General features: G+C 40.2%; 1 protein-coding gene across 1 annotated transcript; it reads left to right on the top strand.

Moving 5' to 3' along the window:
• The first annotated feature begins 7,053 nt into the window (after positions 1 to 7,053).
• LOC113118039 (la-related protein 6-like) lies at positions 7,054 to 16,311 on the top strand. The gene is made up of 4 exons (XM_026286897.1): positions 7,054 to 7,704; positions 11,148 to 11,331; positions 13,284 to 13,745; positions 15,150 to 16,311. Exons 1-4 carry the CDS (start codon positions 7,181 to 7,183, stop codon positions 15,774 to 15,776), a joined length of 1,797 nt encoding a protein of 598 aa, XP_026142682.1. The 5' UTR covers positions 7,054 to 7,180; the 3' UTR covers positions 15,777 to 16,311.
• The last annotated feature ends 1,509 nt before the right edge of the window (positions 16,312 to 17,820 follow it).

Below are 17,820 nucleotides of genomic sequence, written 5' to 3'. Positions count from 1 at the left end.
TTTTCAGGAGATACAACATTGGCCGGAAAAGTATAATATTTCAGCAAAAAAAAAAAAAAAAGCACTGAAAATTGCTCGTTATCAAATTAATAATATCCATTAAATGTTCCACAAAATAAACTTTTTTTTTTTACAAATAGTGCACAATGAAATATGTCGAGTCGCTGTATATATCCATATAGTACAGATAAGTAAGGTATAATAACAATCCAGAAGAAAATGCGCTCAACCATAGACTAAAAGGACTTTGGCTTCACACATTGATTGTTATGAAAAACAATCCATCAAAATCCAATGACGCACTGTAGTCTCGCGTTATCTCGCGATGCTGCGTGAGCGGAGCAGCAGTAATGGCGAGAGCAGAGATGAAGCTGGATCTCACTGACACCAAAAATCAAACATGAAGAATCAGGTGTGACCCTTCCGCTGACGATCGGAGAAGTGGAGCTTCTGCAGACACAGGAGAACACAAATGGCGATAAAACACAAATCTCGCATGTGTCGCATCTATTACGCGCGAATTGCCTGTGCGCGAGCGGAGCGCGTTGACAGAGAAAAAGTATGGGAGGCCGTTTAAGACGAAACTCGCACTTGAAACTCGAAACTTGCGATAAACATTGAGACACTTGCGCATACACGTGAAACACGATATATCTGTGCATATATATGAAAGACATGCGGTTACATAGAAACTACATAAGCCGCGCTTCTGCTTCCAAATGAACTAAACTTCAATGAAAATGTTTATGCTCTCTCACACGCGAGAATGTTAGAAAGTGCAGTCTTTGTGCGGGTACAACAGTACGTGGTCGATTACAGCGTAAATGCAAAGAGTGTCTATTTAATTATATGCACAGATAGTGTTTCCCATGTATGCGCAAGTGTTTCAAATCAAACGGCCTCCCATACAAAAGAATTGCGTTTACATTTCTGTCTCTTCAGCATGTGTTCACAATGTACGTATCTGAAGGCATCTCCTTCAGTTCTTGCCGCGCTTATTTTTCTGTCGTTCGTTCGTTTTGCGGCGCTGCTCCATCATCTGCCATTGATCAACAGACCCCGCCCACTTTTGACGCCGCTGGAAGTATTTTTCCCGTTTAGTTTTTTTTAAACCAGACCCGATGGATCACATCATTACAAACTCTAAACTGAAGAATAAAAGTATTTGGAAATGGGACAAAGGTGCATATGGAGTGCTTCATATGTTAATGGGTGGAGCTAGTTTGGTATGAGTTTTTTTTTTTGATTGGTGGAGATGTCTCTGCTGAATCATGGGAAATGTAGTTTCTCAACAGGAATTCCGCTGTTAAACATGATTATTTAAAAATGAGTTGAAAAAATGGCTTCAACGCAAATCCTTTCAATTAATAATAATCTCAGAGCTCACAGGAGGTCTGTTCTCAGGGATTTTTATTTTACTAAGTGAATCATAAATAATAAATCTTTTTATTACCTTAGATTTAGCTATTTCTATCTATATACACCTCGGGTCTCCTTACATGGAAGCGCCGTGGTGACGCAATGATCTGTATAGGTTTCTTTTTCAGTCTATGTATAGGTAAATATTTATATGTAGGTTATTCAAAATCTGTCAGTAGGTTACTTGTGTATAGGTTTATTTACATTTATTCATTTAGCTAACACATTGGTGTCTCACAGTGGATTTGAACCCGGGTCTCTCACACTAAAGGCATGTGTAACGGCATTCAGTTCCACTGTATGTCACAAATGTAGCGGAGTTATAATAAAGCTCAACTTGAACTTGAAATCTCATTGCTCTTTGCTGTCTTTACCGAACACATCTTTACCCGTGTCGGCCACCGTAGCTTCTCTGAAGGGAGGGGTGAGCGGGGGACTGAGCCGTTGGTTGTGATTCGCAACCTCACCGCTAGATGCCGCTAGACCCAAACACTGCAACTTTAACATATTTTAAAAAGTATTTGTGGTTCATAAAAATGTTTATGAAGAAATGTTTTTGTACTTGTAGTGTTCTGTTTTTTATACTTATTTAAAAAAAAATGTAAAATAAAAATAAAAAATTCACTTAGCGTTTTATGTATATATATATATATATATATATATATATATATGTGTGTGTGTGTGTGTGTGTGTGTTTTATCAGTTTTTATTTTCATTTATTAATAATTGTTGGCAGAACCTATATATATATATATATATTCAATTGTTTTATAAGTTGTTGTTTTAGTACTTTTTCAATGCTTGGAAAAATATAAATGAATGTCATAAAAATGTATTAACAATAAGAATAATTAAATATTAAAACATGTAAAAATTAATATGAATACATTTTAATCATGTGATGTCTTCAAGTATTAAAGTACAAATAGTAATAATAATATTAATATTTTTCATTTAAAAAAGGTAATCAACTTTAAAATAAAGTTTCTTTTATAAGCAATATTAAATTATTTTTGTTATTTATATATTACTAAGCAATGGGGAAATAATTTAAATAAAGTGAATGTGTATAAATAAAAATAAAACGTTGCCTTCAAGTATGTCTTGTATCTTGATATCATCAAGTAAAAACAATAATAACATTTATTATTATTACTTTTCCCCTTCCATTTAAAAAAAGTAATCAGTTGTCAATAAAGGCACTTAAATTAAGATTAAAATATGTTTACTGTAGTGGTAACCATTGCAATCTTCATTCCTTATTATTATTATTAAACTCCTTCCGCCTGAGGTGCATTCACTTCACTTTTGTAGTGAAAGGGCTTTTACGTTTGTAAATGAATAATTTTTTATATTAAAAAACAAACAAGCACGCTCCGCCCAGATTTAAAAAGAAACTCAAAAGTAACAACTTTCTATTTTTGTGTTTGTTGATGTGTCTTGTTATCGGTTCATGCATTCACTGGGAAAGGGTTAATAGAGAAATGATTAAAAATAAAGTTCAGTCAATTTAAGGCGAGACAGTACAGATGATGAGAGTAAACATTTTGATTCACTTTGAAATTCACAAAACATTAAGGCAGCTGTTTTGGAACTATCTGAGATGTTATGTATGCGAGGCGTTCTGTTATTAAATATGAACTCATTTGTTGTTCATGATGTGTCAGTAGTTGGTGTGTTCCTTCACTAGTGTTCAGCTGTCAGATGCTGTGATGATGGTGAGCTGCTGCAGTGTTCATTCTTGTGTTTGTGTCATGTTTACTGAAGGATGATAAATCACTTCCTCCAGATTACCACAAGCCTGCAGAGAAACCGCCACAGTTACCCAGTAAGAGATTGTGTGCTTGTTTGGGATGTGTGTGTATATATGTGTGTCAACTTCATGAGACCTGGAGGTATGTTCATGTTTGCTTAAAGGGGGGGTGAAATGCTATTTCATGCATACTGAGTTTTTTACACTGTTAAAGAGTTGGATTCTCATGCTAAACATGGACAAAGTTTCAAAAATTAAGTTGTACGTTTGAACCGGTTTGTCACAAGTTTCGGAAAGTTTTTTTCGAGTATGGCTCTGTGTGACGTTAGATGGAGCGGAATTTCCTTATATGGGTCCTGAGGCACTTCTGCCGGAAGAGCGCGCTCCCGTATAGCAGAGCACTGAGAGCACAACAGACTTCACTGATCAGAGCCAGAGCGGCGCCAAATGTCACAAAAGAAGTGTGTTTTTGGTTGCCAGGGCAAGACAACCCTGCACAGATTACCAAAAGAGAAACAGCATTAAGGGACCAGTGGATGGAGTTTATTTTTACAGAGCATCAACGGAGTTGTGCAAGTGTTTGTGTTTGTTCCCTGCATTTCGAAGATGCTTGTTTTACAAACAAGGCCCAGTTTGATGCAGGATTTGCGTATCGTTTATTTCTTAAGGATAATGCAATCCCAACGAAAAAGGGTCACGATCGTGTGTTGGAACCGCATGCGGTGAGTAAAACTGCTTCAAATATCTCTGCCTCCTTGTTACTGTGCGTTCACACCGCCGGCGTCGAGAGCGTCAAAGCGGCCGGAAGTCATTCATTTTCAATGTAAGCCGGCATCGAGCAGCGACGAGGAGCGGCGCGGCGCGACTTGGCCGTTGAGAGCGTCGAGGAGAGTTGAAATCAAGGCAACTTTATGGTAATGAGCTATGACGCGGTTGGGCAGCAACCAATCGGAACGTAGAAGTCCACCGCTTGAGAGGATTCCAGAGAACGCAGCTCCGACCATTAGTTCCCAAGCACAATGGAGGACAGGTTGATTATTGCTGTTTCAAGTTTGCAATGATCTATGAGGTGTCCCTGTTTGTGTACAGGGACATAAAAAATAAATTAAAAGTGATACGTTGACCAAGGTGTCTGAGATTTGTTAATTTTAAGTAAAGGATCTTAATATTTCGTCCACAACAATATGTAATGAGGTTAACTTATAACGTTACCCTCCTTGTGGTTAGTCTGCACGAGATCAACAAGCTTGTTTGCTTTGCGGCCACTTTAAATACAAAATAAGCATTCGATCTACGTCAGAGCGTCTAAGCGCTCACGAATCTTTCTGCAGCGTCGTGAGCAGAGCGGCAAGAGCGCTTTTTGACGCTCTCGACGCCGGCGGTGTGAACGCACAGTTAGTGCGTCCCCTCCCATCGGAGACCCGGGTTCGAGCCCCGCTCAGAGCGAGTCGTTGCTGCTGCTGCTCTCGTTCAGTTTCAGCCTCTGGATCTGATTCTGGATCATAAATAAACGGCTGAATCTGACTGTTAGCCATGGTTTGTTTTGGATGATGTTTTTTTCCTCAAGGTAATGTCACAGCTTCCAAACGCTCTCGACGCAAAAGCCTACTGGCGCTCGTGATTCTTTAGCTCCGCCCACACGCCACGCCTCCAGCCGGTCGTGTTTTTCCGGGAAAAATCGGTACAGACTATCTTTCTCTTATGAATATAATAAAACTAAAGACTTTTTGGAGATATGAAGGATGCAGTACTACTCTATAGGTACTCAAGATTAACAGGAGATTGAGTGAAAACGAGCATTTCACCCCCCCCCCCCCCTTAATTATTCATGCAAATATTGTATTTCATGCTTTATTTATTTTTTAAAGCATGCAGTGTAATATCTGTATGAATAAAAGCATTATTTATTTGCATGCAAATTAAATCATGATTTGTTTTGTAGTGATGTAAATGAGTCATTGAATCAAGTGATTTTAATTGATATTTTTAAATGGGCGTTTTAAAGTAGCATTTTTGTGCAGCTTTCTCTAACAACTGCGATTGGATTTATATGCATACTTAAATAGGTTTACTCATTCTGTGAACACACTCAACAAAACTGAATAATTGTGAATTCATATATAAATACTAGAGACATTTGAGATAATGTGGACCAAACATATTTGCTGTATCTTCATATTAACACATGCTTTGATGATGCACTTATCTTCTGTAAACGCATAATCTGGAAAAATAAACTGCTTTGATCATGTATCAATTTGCACTAACCATGTGACACTACAAAGTTTTTTGTAGTTATTTAAGTATTATTCTTATCTTCTTTTTGAAGCCATGCAAAATAAATGCATAAAAACGGTCAAATCTGTGTTAACAGAAATCAATCAGTGAGCAGCAGCATAATCATCCACAGACTGAATATGTTTCAGAAACACGAACATCTGCTCATCAACTTTCACAGCATCTGCTTCTGCCACAAGAACAGCTCAAGAAAACCTCAGGAACACACTTTAAGATCATTCTGTTTGTCCTAAATGTAAAAAAAACAAAAAAACAAAAAACAAAAACAAAGTATTATTACATTCTCTTCTTCTGTTTATTCCATAAATTATTATTGTTTATTTATGCTTTCCTTATGTCACTTTACTATGCAAAAAACATTAAAATGGTGTTCACTGTACAGTGAGTTTTTAACGAGAGTCACATTCTTAGCCTTAAAATGCACTTCATTGTCTTGATGTGTGTGTCTGAGCAACATTAAAGATGCTATAAGCACAGCAGGTCTGAGGAGTGTGTGTAGAGCGAGTGTTAAACTCCATTAACTGTGATTTCCTCTGCATCTGTTGTGGGGGGGCGAGAGATTGTAAACTCCTGATAGACGATGTTCTCACATGCATCTCATGAAGAAACTATAAAGCATCCTATGATTAATTGCTAGCTTTTAACTGGAATACAGAGAAGGAGATAGCACTGGTTCTGCTGGAGAAGCACTGTATGCACATGAAAGATGACGTCTGCATTGTTTGCTTTATTAATAGTGATGCATTCATTCATGAGGAAGGTCTCCGGGGTTCAGTGGCTATAAATACTGCAGCAGAAACACTGCATTTCCCACAGTCTAAAACACACTCAGATGATGGAGAACAGAAAGATGGCTCTGCTTTAACACTGAGCAGATGAGGCTTTCTATAATGCACAGCTTCACTGCTCATATCAAGAGAAGCATCTCAAACTGAACCTGGAGTGTGTGTGTGTGTGTGTGTGTGTGTGTGTGTGTCACTGCTGCTCTTCATCAGCATGCGGGACACTGACTGAGCTCAGTCACACACACACACTCAGTGACTCACACTCGTGACGTCACACACTCACCTTAAAACAACTCCAGTGCGCTGCACACACTAGATATGTAATGAATGTATATTTTTATCCAATGTAAAAAAAAAATTAAATAATAACTTCAATATTATGTAATAATAATAATATTATAATAATATATTCATATTTGAAAATGTTCTTCTCATAAATATATATATATATATATATATATATATATATATATATATATATATATATATATATATATAAAATAAAATTACATTTAGTTTATTTACTTTTTATAGGCTACATAAAATATGTTTATATATTTTATACAACAATAATAATATAACTATTATCATAATCATCATATATAATAATTATTATATATATATATATATATATATATATATATATATATATATATATATATATATATTAAATTGGATAAATACTTGTCTCACACACAGTACACACAACACATACAATTATATAATAGTTTATAAAATGCATTTTAAATTGAGAGATAACAATTAGCATTCTTGTTTAGACTTTTTCTTCCCAAATACATATCCAAATATCGCTCAAACTATATTAATAATAGTAATATTTCGTCATTTCTTAATTGCCTTCACGTGAAGCAATCACGGTTTACTGATATAAATGTCTCCGCGCGGCGCTCGCCGTCTCTAAGTAATGAGAAAGAGACGCGAAGTGATGTCCGCCGCGCTGGACGCGTTGCTACGCTGCGTCGCGTTCCTGCTGCCGCCCTCCTGGCTTCAGTTGTGCTGGTGGGTTGGGGAGGCGTCATGGCCCAATCCCAGAGCTCGATTCAAACACACACAGCCTCTTACATATGAGGAAGTAGCAGCTGAAGACGTGCCTTCCTGCTCTGATCGCGACGCGCCGTCGCCGTCTCCGTGGCGGAGGATCTTGACGCTCGCGGAGCGCGTCCTCTCGGCTCTCTGTGGTCTTCACGCGCGTCTGCGGAGTTTGTGTTCGCCGCGCCGCGTCGCCGCCGGTTCTCCATCGAGCGCAGCCGCGGAAGAGGCGCTCACGGCGGGGATCATGAGCACCGAGGATCCGCGGGAGATCAGCGCTCCGGTCACCATCACCGTGGCCATCCAAGCGGCGGAGGACGAGGAGCCTTCCTCCATCACCACCGAGCTCCAGACGGGCAGCGGCAGCGACGACGAGCTCGCGAGGCACGAGAAATCCAGGTAGAGGACCCCAAACCTTCAGCTTCTAATCGATCTCCTTAGAATCGAGCCATTGGTCTCTCTATCAGACACACACACACACACACACACACACACACCAGCCGCGCTTCCAGGATATAAATAGACGCGCTCACAATGCTTGACCCCATTAAAGTGCATGTGTGTGATTATGATTGTGTGTGTGTGTGTGTGAGAGAGAGATTCACCTGTCGCAGCTCTTCAGGTAGGAATGGGACCAGACCTGTTGCTCCACCTGCTCCATTGCTCATCTAGATCCGTCCTCTCCAATGATCCACTAACATCTGTCTCCCTGCAGCACAGAAGCAGTCATCAGTAGCACAGATGTATTTTAAAGAAATAAACAACACATTGTATGAGGCAATTATACATTTCTCTTATGTCACGTCTCAATAGCTAGTATGGACAGTTGGACATTATAATATATTCTCGGGAAATACATTTGCTTACAATTTCTGGGTGGACCAATATTAATCTGCATGTGTGTGAGGGGTTATTAAACTTTTTAATAGTTCTACAAAATCCTCTTGTGAGGGAGCCACATCCCAAAAACAAGTTTAAAGACCCAGTTTATACTGCTTTGTTTTCTAAACCGATGTGAAAGTTATTTGGAAAATATTTAGTATCTATTGTTACACTACAAAATTTTTAGTCGCTATGGTGCTATATTGTTAAATCTATTTACCATAAATCGAATTTTTATTGCGAACTTTGATTTTAATATACTTTTTTTAATGAAATTTGGAAAATTTTTACTTTTTTTTTTATTTATTTTTTTTATTTACACTTCACACTTCTTGCAGCCCCAGTTTATTTAAAACCATTTTTTTTATTGTATACTTTATTAAAATCTTTAAATGTTTTTATCTTTATTTTTTACTGTTTTAATTGTTCCACTGAATTAGCACTTTTTTCAGCTTCCAGTTTTTAATATTTTTTTTGTATAATTTTAATTTGGACATAATCTGTATTCATTAAATTTTTTTATCTTTGTTCAAGTTTTTATTTACATATTGTCATCTATTTTGTATAATCCTTATTATTATTATTTTTTAAAACCTGTCCAAAAAAAGTATTTTTCATGGATCGCCAAGCCCTTCTTTACCATCCCCAAGTTTTAGTTTTAATCTAGTTTTTTAATATTTTAGTCTATTTTTAAACCCTTATCTCAAGTTTTCCACTGATCCCCCAGCCCTTCCTTGTAGCCCCTTTAGTTTATTAAATCTTTTATTTTAATTTGACATTTTTCAAAATTTTTCCAGGAATCCCCTTAGCTCTTCCTTGAAGCCCTGGTCTGCTCAGGAGTGTCCTCAGTGACCGCAGCGAGCGCTGACCCCTGACCCCTGGCTTATCAGTGCTGTTGAAGTGTAATTAAATCTCTCCCCCATGTATTGAGCACTTTCCCTCTGTGAGTGTTAGGTGTGATGTGAGCAGTTGTGCGTCTGCGGCCCACGGCTGCGTCTGCATTGTTGTGGAGCACTAATGAGTCGGCTGATGCTGCTATTGTGCTCCGCAGCAGTGGGTGGATGCTGATGGGCCGCTCTCTGTGCTTCAAGGGCTTCCCCGCCTTTGCTGGAGAGCTGCTCTCTTCTGGAGTTTGCGTGAGCGTCCCGAGCGGATGCGCTTTAAAGGTTTTAGGCTGGAGAAGGCAGTGAGTCATCAGTATAATTTGTTTTCTGAAGGTTCTTTCCAGCAGTCGGTGAGGGACGCCGTGGAATCTCACAGAAAAGATTAAATTTGAGTGAGTGAGTGTGTAAGTGTATGAGTGTGTGTGTGTGTGTGTATGAGGGAGTTTGTGTATATGACGGAGTGAGTGTGCATTTGTGTGTACCTGGTATGTATCACGTTATGTGGATCAAATGTCCCCACATGTATAATAAAACCAGAAAACTTTGAATTTCTGGGGACATTTTTTAGGTCCCCATAAGGACACAAGCTTGTAAATCATACAGAATTATGTTTTTTGAAAATGTAAGAATGCTAAAGTTTTCGGTTAGGGTTGGTGTAGGGTGATTGGATATACAGTTTGTACAGTATTAAAACCATAACGCCAATGGGATGAATCCATAAAACTTGGAAGCACAACATGCGTGTGTTCTGTGGTCAGATGGAGAGGTCTCGGCGCTGCTTGTGTTGGTGTTTGTGGGCAGTGAGCTGTGACACTTGTGTTTTGGCGCAGGCTTTGCTGTTGGATTGTGGGGGAATCTGACATTTCAGGGGGATGATGGGAAACAGATGGACTCCCTGCTGCGGATTGATGTGTTCCTCCGTCAGTGGATTGATGCGTGTGTTTGGCGTGTGTTCCTCCATCAGTGGATTGATGCGTGTGTTTGGCGTGTGTTCTTCCGTCAGTGGATTGATGCGTGTGTTTGGCGTGTGTTCCTCCGTCAGTGGATTGATGCGTGTGTTTGGCGTGTGTTCCTCCATCAGTGGATTGATGCGTGTGTTTGGCGTGTGTTCCTCCGTCAGTGGATTGATGCGTGTGTTTGGCGTGTGTTCCTCCATCAGTGGATTGATGCGTGTGTTTGGCGTGTGTTCTTCCGTCAGTGGATTGATGCGTGTGTTTGGCGTGTGTTCCTCCGTCAGTGGATTGATGCGTGTGTTTGGCGTGTGTTCCTCCATCAGTGGATTGATGCGTGTGTTTGGCGTGTGTTCCTCCGTCAGTGGATTGATGCGTGTGTTTGGCGTGTGTTCCTCCGTCAGTGGATCGATGCGTGTGTTCCTCCATCAGTGGATTGATGCGTGTGTTTGGCGTGTGTTCTTCCGTCAGTGGATTGATGCGTGTGTTTGGCGTGTGTTCCTCCGTCAGTGGATCGATGCGTGTGTTCCTCCGTCAGTGGATTGATGCGTGTGTTTGGCGTGTGTTCTTCCGTCAGTGGATTGATGCGTGTGTTTGGTGTGTGTTTGGCGTGTGTTCCTCCGTCAGTGGATTGATGTGTTGTGTTCCTCCGTCAGTGGATTGATGCGTGTGTTCCTCCATCAGTGGATTGATGCGTGTGTTTGGCGTGTGTTCCTCCGTCAGTGGATTGATGCGTGTGTTTGGCGTGTGTTCCTCCGTCAGTGGACTGATGCGTGTGTTCCTCCATCAGTGGATTGATGCGTGTGTTTGGCGTGTGTTCCTCCGTCAGTGGATTGATGCGTGTGTTTGGCGTGTGTTCCTCCGTCAGTGGATCGATGCGTGTGTTTGGTGTGTTCCTCCGTCAGTGGATTGATGCGTGTGTTTGGCGTGTGTTCTTCCGTCAGTGGATTGATGCGTGTGTTTGGTGTGTGTTCCTCCGTCAGTGGACTGATGCGTGTGTTCCTCCGTCAGTGGACTGATGCGTGTGTTTGGTGTGTGTTCCTCTGTCAGTGGACTGATGCGTGTGTTTGGCGTGTGTTCCTCTGTCAGTGGACTGATGCGTGTGTTTGGTGTGTTTCTCTCTCAGCGGCGGGGAGCTGGAGGAGGAGAGCTGGCAGCTTCCGGACCCAGAGCTCATCCAGAAACTGGTGGCACAGATTGAATATTATCTGTCAGATGAGAACCTGGAGCATGATGCCTTCCTGCTCAAACACGTCCGCCGCAACAAGCTGGGCTTCGTCAGCGTCAAGCTGCTCACATCCTTCAAGAAGGTAAATACTTTGTTCCAGGGTCAAGACCTCATGACCCAGACAGCAGTTCTGTGTCGCTTGTTAACTGTCTTTTATTTTACTCCTAGCTCACACATACTTTTACCAGATACACGCATTTGAAATTTGGCTACAAAATAAAGTTTAACAAAATAAAGTATAACACAATGTTATATCAAGCATTATATTTTTAATTTATTTTCGTTTTTAATTTTAAAATTTATAATTAAAATTAAATTTTATTATAGTTTATTATATGTAAATTCATTTTGATATCTGGTTCTGGATCTATTAAAGAAATTTCTAATTGAGATTTCATTAATCTCTGTAGAGTAATTGGCACAGGTTAGTATAATTACATCTTTTGTATTCAGTATCACTTCAACAGTTTTGTTTATAAGCCAAATTCCTGTTGGGGAACTGAACTACCCATAATCCTGATTGAAGATCCACCAATCAGAGGAGTCACGGTTACCATGGAGATGAAAATCTTACCCACCCCATGAGGCATTGCGAGAGACGTAATTGATCTCCATTCAGCCCATATATCTCTAAGATGGTCTAATATTTTCATGCTTAATTACTAAAGATCAGTAGTTCTATATTGTGCTGCGGTTTCTGGGATTCACAAATTCCCATTGCATTGGTTTACTCTTCTCAATTCTTTCTTGCTTTAAATCAGTGCGTGTTCATCTGAGAGCAGGCTGGTTTGCTTCATGACTCAGAACCTTTTATTTAAAGATGTTTTATGAAACTGAATGAGAATAATACTCATGGAAGCACAACCTTTCAGCCTCTGATTGCTGCTTAATGATGGGTTTATAGACACTTGGCTTTTAAAAAAGAAACGGGCATTTCAAGATGTTCCACTTTAACTTCCCGTTTCAATAAGAAATCAAGCACAAGGGGAATGCATTTGTCAAATCAATCTCTCACTGCCTCTTGTGCTTCATCGGTCTCAATTAAAGCTGTACTTTGATGTGCAATGACGAGGAAACATAATTACTTTTCCTTTAGAGACATTAATACTGAACAAGCTGCAATCATGTGTTAATGAACGGACCCTTTTCACAGACTGTGGTGCATTTCTATAGTTATTAACAACATAAATCATTATTTTCAAATGATACTTGGTATTTTCCTGCGTTACAGAAAACTAGTCAACACTTTCAGTGAGTGTTTCTAATACAACACTAACAACATTTAACATGCATCTCTTTTTCACCAATGATGGCAGTTTCCTTTTTTTTTCCTCTTTTGGAAAGCCACAGAAATGTTGTTTTTCTTATTATACTGCAAAAAAGATTTACTTGTGCCATATTTGTCGTCTTTTCTGGTACAAACATTCAATAAAGCAAGATCTATTTAACTGAAGTAAAATGATATAGGATTTGAAGTCTTGTTTTTGGAAAATAATTATCAAAATTAAGTGACCTTAAACCAAGAAAGTATATCAACCAAAGGGGTTAGAAAAATAAAACAAACCTAATTCAAAGGAAAAATTAGTTTTTTTTTTTTTTTTTCATGACATGAGCCTTAAAACACAACTATGGGAAATATAATCCATTGTAACTTAAGCTACAATGTAAGTGGAACATGTTCATTGTGTAATAAATCATTGTTAAACCGTAAATCTGTTTTTATTACTCGTTATCCACATGTTTTGATCCTTACCCTGGGTTAATGCATTGCATTACACCAAATAACCATGGTACATGTCCAAAAAAATCTGTATTTCCATTACCATGGTACGATTTATGGGGTAAAACTTTATTTTAAGGTGTCTGTTACGTTACATGTAACATTGAAATAACAATTATGCATGATTACTTGAAAGTACACAAACTCTAATCCTAACTTTTACCATATAGTAAGTACATGTAGTTTACAAAAAGGGTCTGTGTGAATCATGGTCATAGCTGAAGAGAGGTTAAATGCGTCTGTCTCTTCCTCAGGTCAAGCACTTGACGCGGGACTGGAGGACCACGGCGTACGCCTTGCGTCACTCCGAGCTGCTGGAGCTGAACGATGAGGGCCGTAAGGTGCGGCGCAGGACGACGGTGCCGGTGTTCGCCAGCGAGTCTCTTCCGAGTCGCATGCTGCTGCTGAGTGAACTCAAGCGCTGGCCGGAGCTGGGAGTCGCACTCGGGGCCGACGGCGAGGCAGGGGTCACCCAACAGGAGCGACTGATGGAGCTCCTGCTCAAAGCCTTTGGAAACTACGGGCCCATCGCCTCTGTGCGGGTTCTCAAACCCGGGAAGGACTTGCCGGCCAATCTGAAGAAACTGAGCGGGCGTTACTCTCAGCTGGGAACGGAGGAGTGCGCCATCGTGGAGTATGAAGAAGTGGAGGCGGCGATGAAAGCCCACGAGGCGGTCGCTGGAGACTCGGGCGCTCGAGGGCCGCTGGGATTGAAGGTGGTTCTTTTACTAACATTTTAATTGTAAAAACGATTAGTCACGATTATTCACATTTAAAATAAGTTTGTGTACATAAGTGACCTTGGAGCACAAAACCAGTTATAAGGGTCAGCTTTACGAAAATGAGACTCATACATCTGAAATCTGAGTAAATGATCTCTCCAGTGATGTGTGGTTTGTTAGGAGGACAATATTTGTCTGATGTACAACTATTTAATATAAATATACATTTAAATATATTCTTAATATATACTTTATATATACATAAGTACACATAATATAAACAAACTTATATTTTGGATGCAAAAATATCTCCAATGGGGCAAGAGAAATCTTGTTGAGCCTTTAAATTGATAATTTTTCTTTCCCCATTAGACTAACAAGACATGTCTTCAGCAATTTTACTTGTCAAGTAAATGTATTTTGGTTCAAGAATTTCTAGATATTTATACTAGAAAACAAGACAAATATTCTTAGTAAGAAAATAATTTTTTGCATTGCATTACCCAGTTGTAAAGACCAATTCAGATCCTGGTCACAGTTACGTTTCTTGGAGTTGTGGGGGCACAAAAACACTGGGAACCAGTAAAATCCATGGAATAAGAGAAAATAAAATAATTTTGTGCCTTTTCCATGTCAGAATACAAATCATGTTCATAGAATACTCTCATCAAAGACGTCATTTGAAGCTAAATGCAGATCTTTAAGCCAACTGACTATGGATGTAAACTGCTAAATATTCACATGCAGTTCATCGGGGATGTATTGTATTAGCCCTGCAGTTACAGCACAAAATGATCTTTAAACCTATTACTATAAACATTTATTACTATAAACATTTGGCATAACACTTACCGATTTAATGAAGTCAATTACCTTTTTTTTTTTCGTATCACACTAGTCAACAGTTGAAGTGGATCAACATTTTAAAGTGATCCTAAAATCAAATTGTTCTTTAAACTACTTTAAACTATCTTGATCCACTCCAAATGTTTTTTTTTTTTGCCACCAAATAGGCTCCGCCCACAAAACATCACTGGTCCAATAGAGCAGTTCGGTGTTTGTGAAGTTTAAATCTAGTTTATAAAACTGATAGTTCCGCTCCTTGATTCTGATTGGTTGAGCCGTGTTCAAAGCTGTTGTACATTACAAAGTAACAGCTTTTGTTTATGTCTGTGTGTTGCTCGGCAACCACAACTGATTCTGAGGAGCTACATTGTTTGGTGGAACAATACTGTTTTTATTAATATCATTACACTTTATTTGCTCAGTTTTATTTTGTGAAACCTGACTACAATTATGGAATAATTGTTTTATAAAATGGCCCTTAGCTTGCTTCACTGGGCTTATTTTAATCACTTGACAAATTCTGGGCTTTAACACAAATATCTAAATTTGAAGGTGGTTCTAATCGGCACCAAGCCTCCCAAGAAGAAGATCCCAAAGGACCGCGACGAGGGAGTCTGCGGCATCCGCAAGAGCCACTCGCTCAACAGCCGCGTCCGAGAGCTCCAGTATCACGGCGGAGACGACTCTGCCGCGAGTTCCTCGGAAACGGAGAGCAATCCCACCTCGCCACGTCTGGCCCGAAAATCACGCTCCTGCAACAAGCTGAGCCCCACGAGCGGCGGGCCCAATCACCTGAGTCCGGCGGTGTCTCCACGCTCCAGTCCCTGGAGCAGCCCACGGGCCAGTCCCTGCACCCAGCGCAAGACACCGCTCTCGGGGAAGTCTCCGCTGGCCAGCGAGGAGCGCTTGAGCCCCGAACCCGGCCGCAGATGGGCGGACTATTCCTCGGACAGCAGCTTGACCCCTTTGGGAAGCCCTTGGGTCCAGCGGAGGAAGCAGGTGGCCAGTCAGGAGAGCAGCCCGGTGGGAAGCCCGATGCTCGGGAGGAAGATCCAGAACGCTGATGGTCTTCCTCCAGGCGTGGTTCGACTCCCGAAGGGTCCTGATGGGACAAGAGGCTTCCACTCATCTCCCTCCGGAGAGCGAGGCAAGGCTGTATCCACCCAAACCTGTCTCTAAAGACCGTTCCTCTCCACCCTCGCACTCTCAAAGCAGTCGTGACATCTCCGTAGGACTTATGTAAATCCTTTTTCTATATGCTATTTTTGTTAACGTTTTATACATCTTAATTTCTCACTGAATGATGGCACCACAGCAAGAGGGAAGCTGTTCTGAAAGTGTTTGGGTTTTAAGTCGCAGCCGTGTTTTCCGTTGTAAGGAGATGCTCCAGTGTAAATACTGTACATGTGTTCTGTGTGGGTCGTGCTTCAGGCGCTCGGATCTGATGAAGCCCAGCCACTGGAAATAGATTTAGTTTTATTTGCTTTAACTTCTGTTTGGTTTCTGTTTTCTAACGTGCTTCTCATTTTAGTGATTTGTGGATAAGATGGGATGAGTTTTTTTTTTTTTTTTCTTCGGTAGAGTCCTGTCTGTGAAAGAGTGTTTGAGGTTTGTGTCCTGAGCACGAATGCCTCGTATCTGTCTTGGATCTGGGTTTGAGGCAATGCACTGTCTGCTTCCTTACTGTACAAATAAATCACTACGATCGCAGTTATCTGGGGTATTGCTCATTTCTTCAGTGTTCTCTTGCTTTTGGCCGTTTTGTTTTGCATTTCATTTGCTGCTTCTCTGCAATGCATAAAACAATTGTACATTACAGATACAGATTAATTAGTGCCAAGAGTTTGACTCCAGCCTTTTGCATCATTCAAACACTATCAGATGTATTTCCTCTTATGTATTCAGTTTGCATTAAGTCTTCCTGACAGCTGAAATAAATGGCTGGTGTTTCTCTGAGAATCTCAATAATCTGAGGGTTTGAGTTTACAATCACATCAGATCCGTCAGAGCGGTTCGAGTCACTGTAACCCAAGTGTTTTTAATCTGCTGGGAGGGTGATCATTGGCTCCCATTTCCTCGAAGGTAATTTAGTTTGAGACCATGTGACGTTGTAATGTTTCTTAGCAACCGTCTGATCTCCACGGGATGCTGAGGTGATGCATGCTCCAGTTCGGTGAGATTCTGCAGGTCGCATGAGTTCAGTCCTGAGTGAAATTACACCTGAGTGCAGGCTCTATTCAGAATGCAGTATTCTCTGATAATGTGCATTCATATCATTAAACGAGTGTGCTTTTATGTGCATGCTCACCTGAGTCACACTGGGCTGAATAAGCATCTCATCAAATAACAATTATAGGTCATTTTTTTTTGGGTGAAAGAGATCCATCATTCCCAGATTAGCTGGAAACATCTTCCTTTGGCCAGAGTGTCCATTTAGCAGAGAACCGAAAGAAAGCATCTCATGATTTATCCATCTCTGTAATGGCTTCTATTTTTTTTTTAAATAAGTTTTGTCAATTATATTCTGCGTCCGGTCTCCGACTTCATAAAGTAATAATGTTAAAGCATTTTCTGAATTATGGCTCATGACTAACTGGAAGAATTGAGCACATGCTCAATCAAGTATAATGAAGCTTTCCAGAACCTTCACCGTCTCTGTTCTGAGTACGCAATCCAAATGATGTGTAACTAGTTACTCAGCACTGTTTGCAAATAGATAGGGTCACGTTTTATATTCTTGCGGCCCCACATACTGTGTTTGTGTTTTAAAAAGCAAAAGGATTCATATTATGAACCGATGCTATATGAGTGATCATGTGGAGGAAGGAGGAAGATAGATCTGACAAACACAAACCACACAGAAGATCATTACCACAGACCTTCCTGCCAAGCTGCTGCGCTGGTGTGAGTGATGCAGAGCAAACAGAGTACAGCCACCGTATATATCCCCAAGATCTGCTGATCAGGACAACAGATAATAGTGCACGCTGTAAACACTGCTCACACTACTTTCTGCAGAATACACCGCATGCAGACGGTCCTGCTGCACTTGCCCAAATACACAGCACACTGTATCCCACAATGCAATGTGCTTGACGTGACATGCTTGAAAGCCCCATCAGTCCTCCTCTGAGTGAAACATTGTGATTCAGAAACTCATAGTTTAAATTATTATTATTAGTGTCATTGAGTAATTTTGTTGTGCTTTTGTTTTATAAAATGC

Source organism: Carassius auratus, chromosome 18, assembly GCF_003368295.1.
Source record: "Carassius auratus strain Wakin chromosome 18, ASM336829v1, whole genome shotgun sequence".
Lineage (NCBI taxonomy): Eukaryota > Metazoa > Chordata > Actinopteri > Cypriniformes > Cyprinidae > Carassius > Carassius auratus.
Note: the sequence above shows the minus strand (reverse complement) of the source record. Positions and strands in the feature narration are given on the sequence as shown.

Bases quoted from the DNA above. Each gene is read 5' to 3' on its own strand.
- LOC113118039 (XM_026286897.1), top strand. From the start codon at position 7,181: ATGAGAAAGAGACGCGAAGTGATGTCCGCCGCGCTGGACGCGTTGCTA. The intron at 7,705-11,147 runs GTAGAGGACCCC...TTTCTCTCTCAG, and splicing joins GCGAGGCACGAGAAATCCAG to CGGCGGGGAGCTGGAGGAGG. The intron at 13,746-15,149 runs GTGGTTCTTTTA...CTAAATTTGAAG, and splicing joins GAGGGCCGCTGGGATTGAAG to GTGGTTCTAATCGGCACCAA.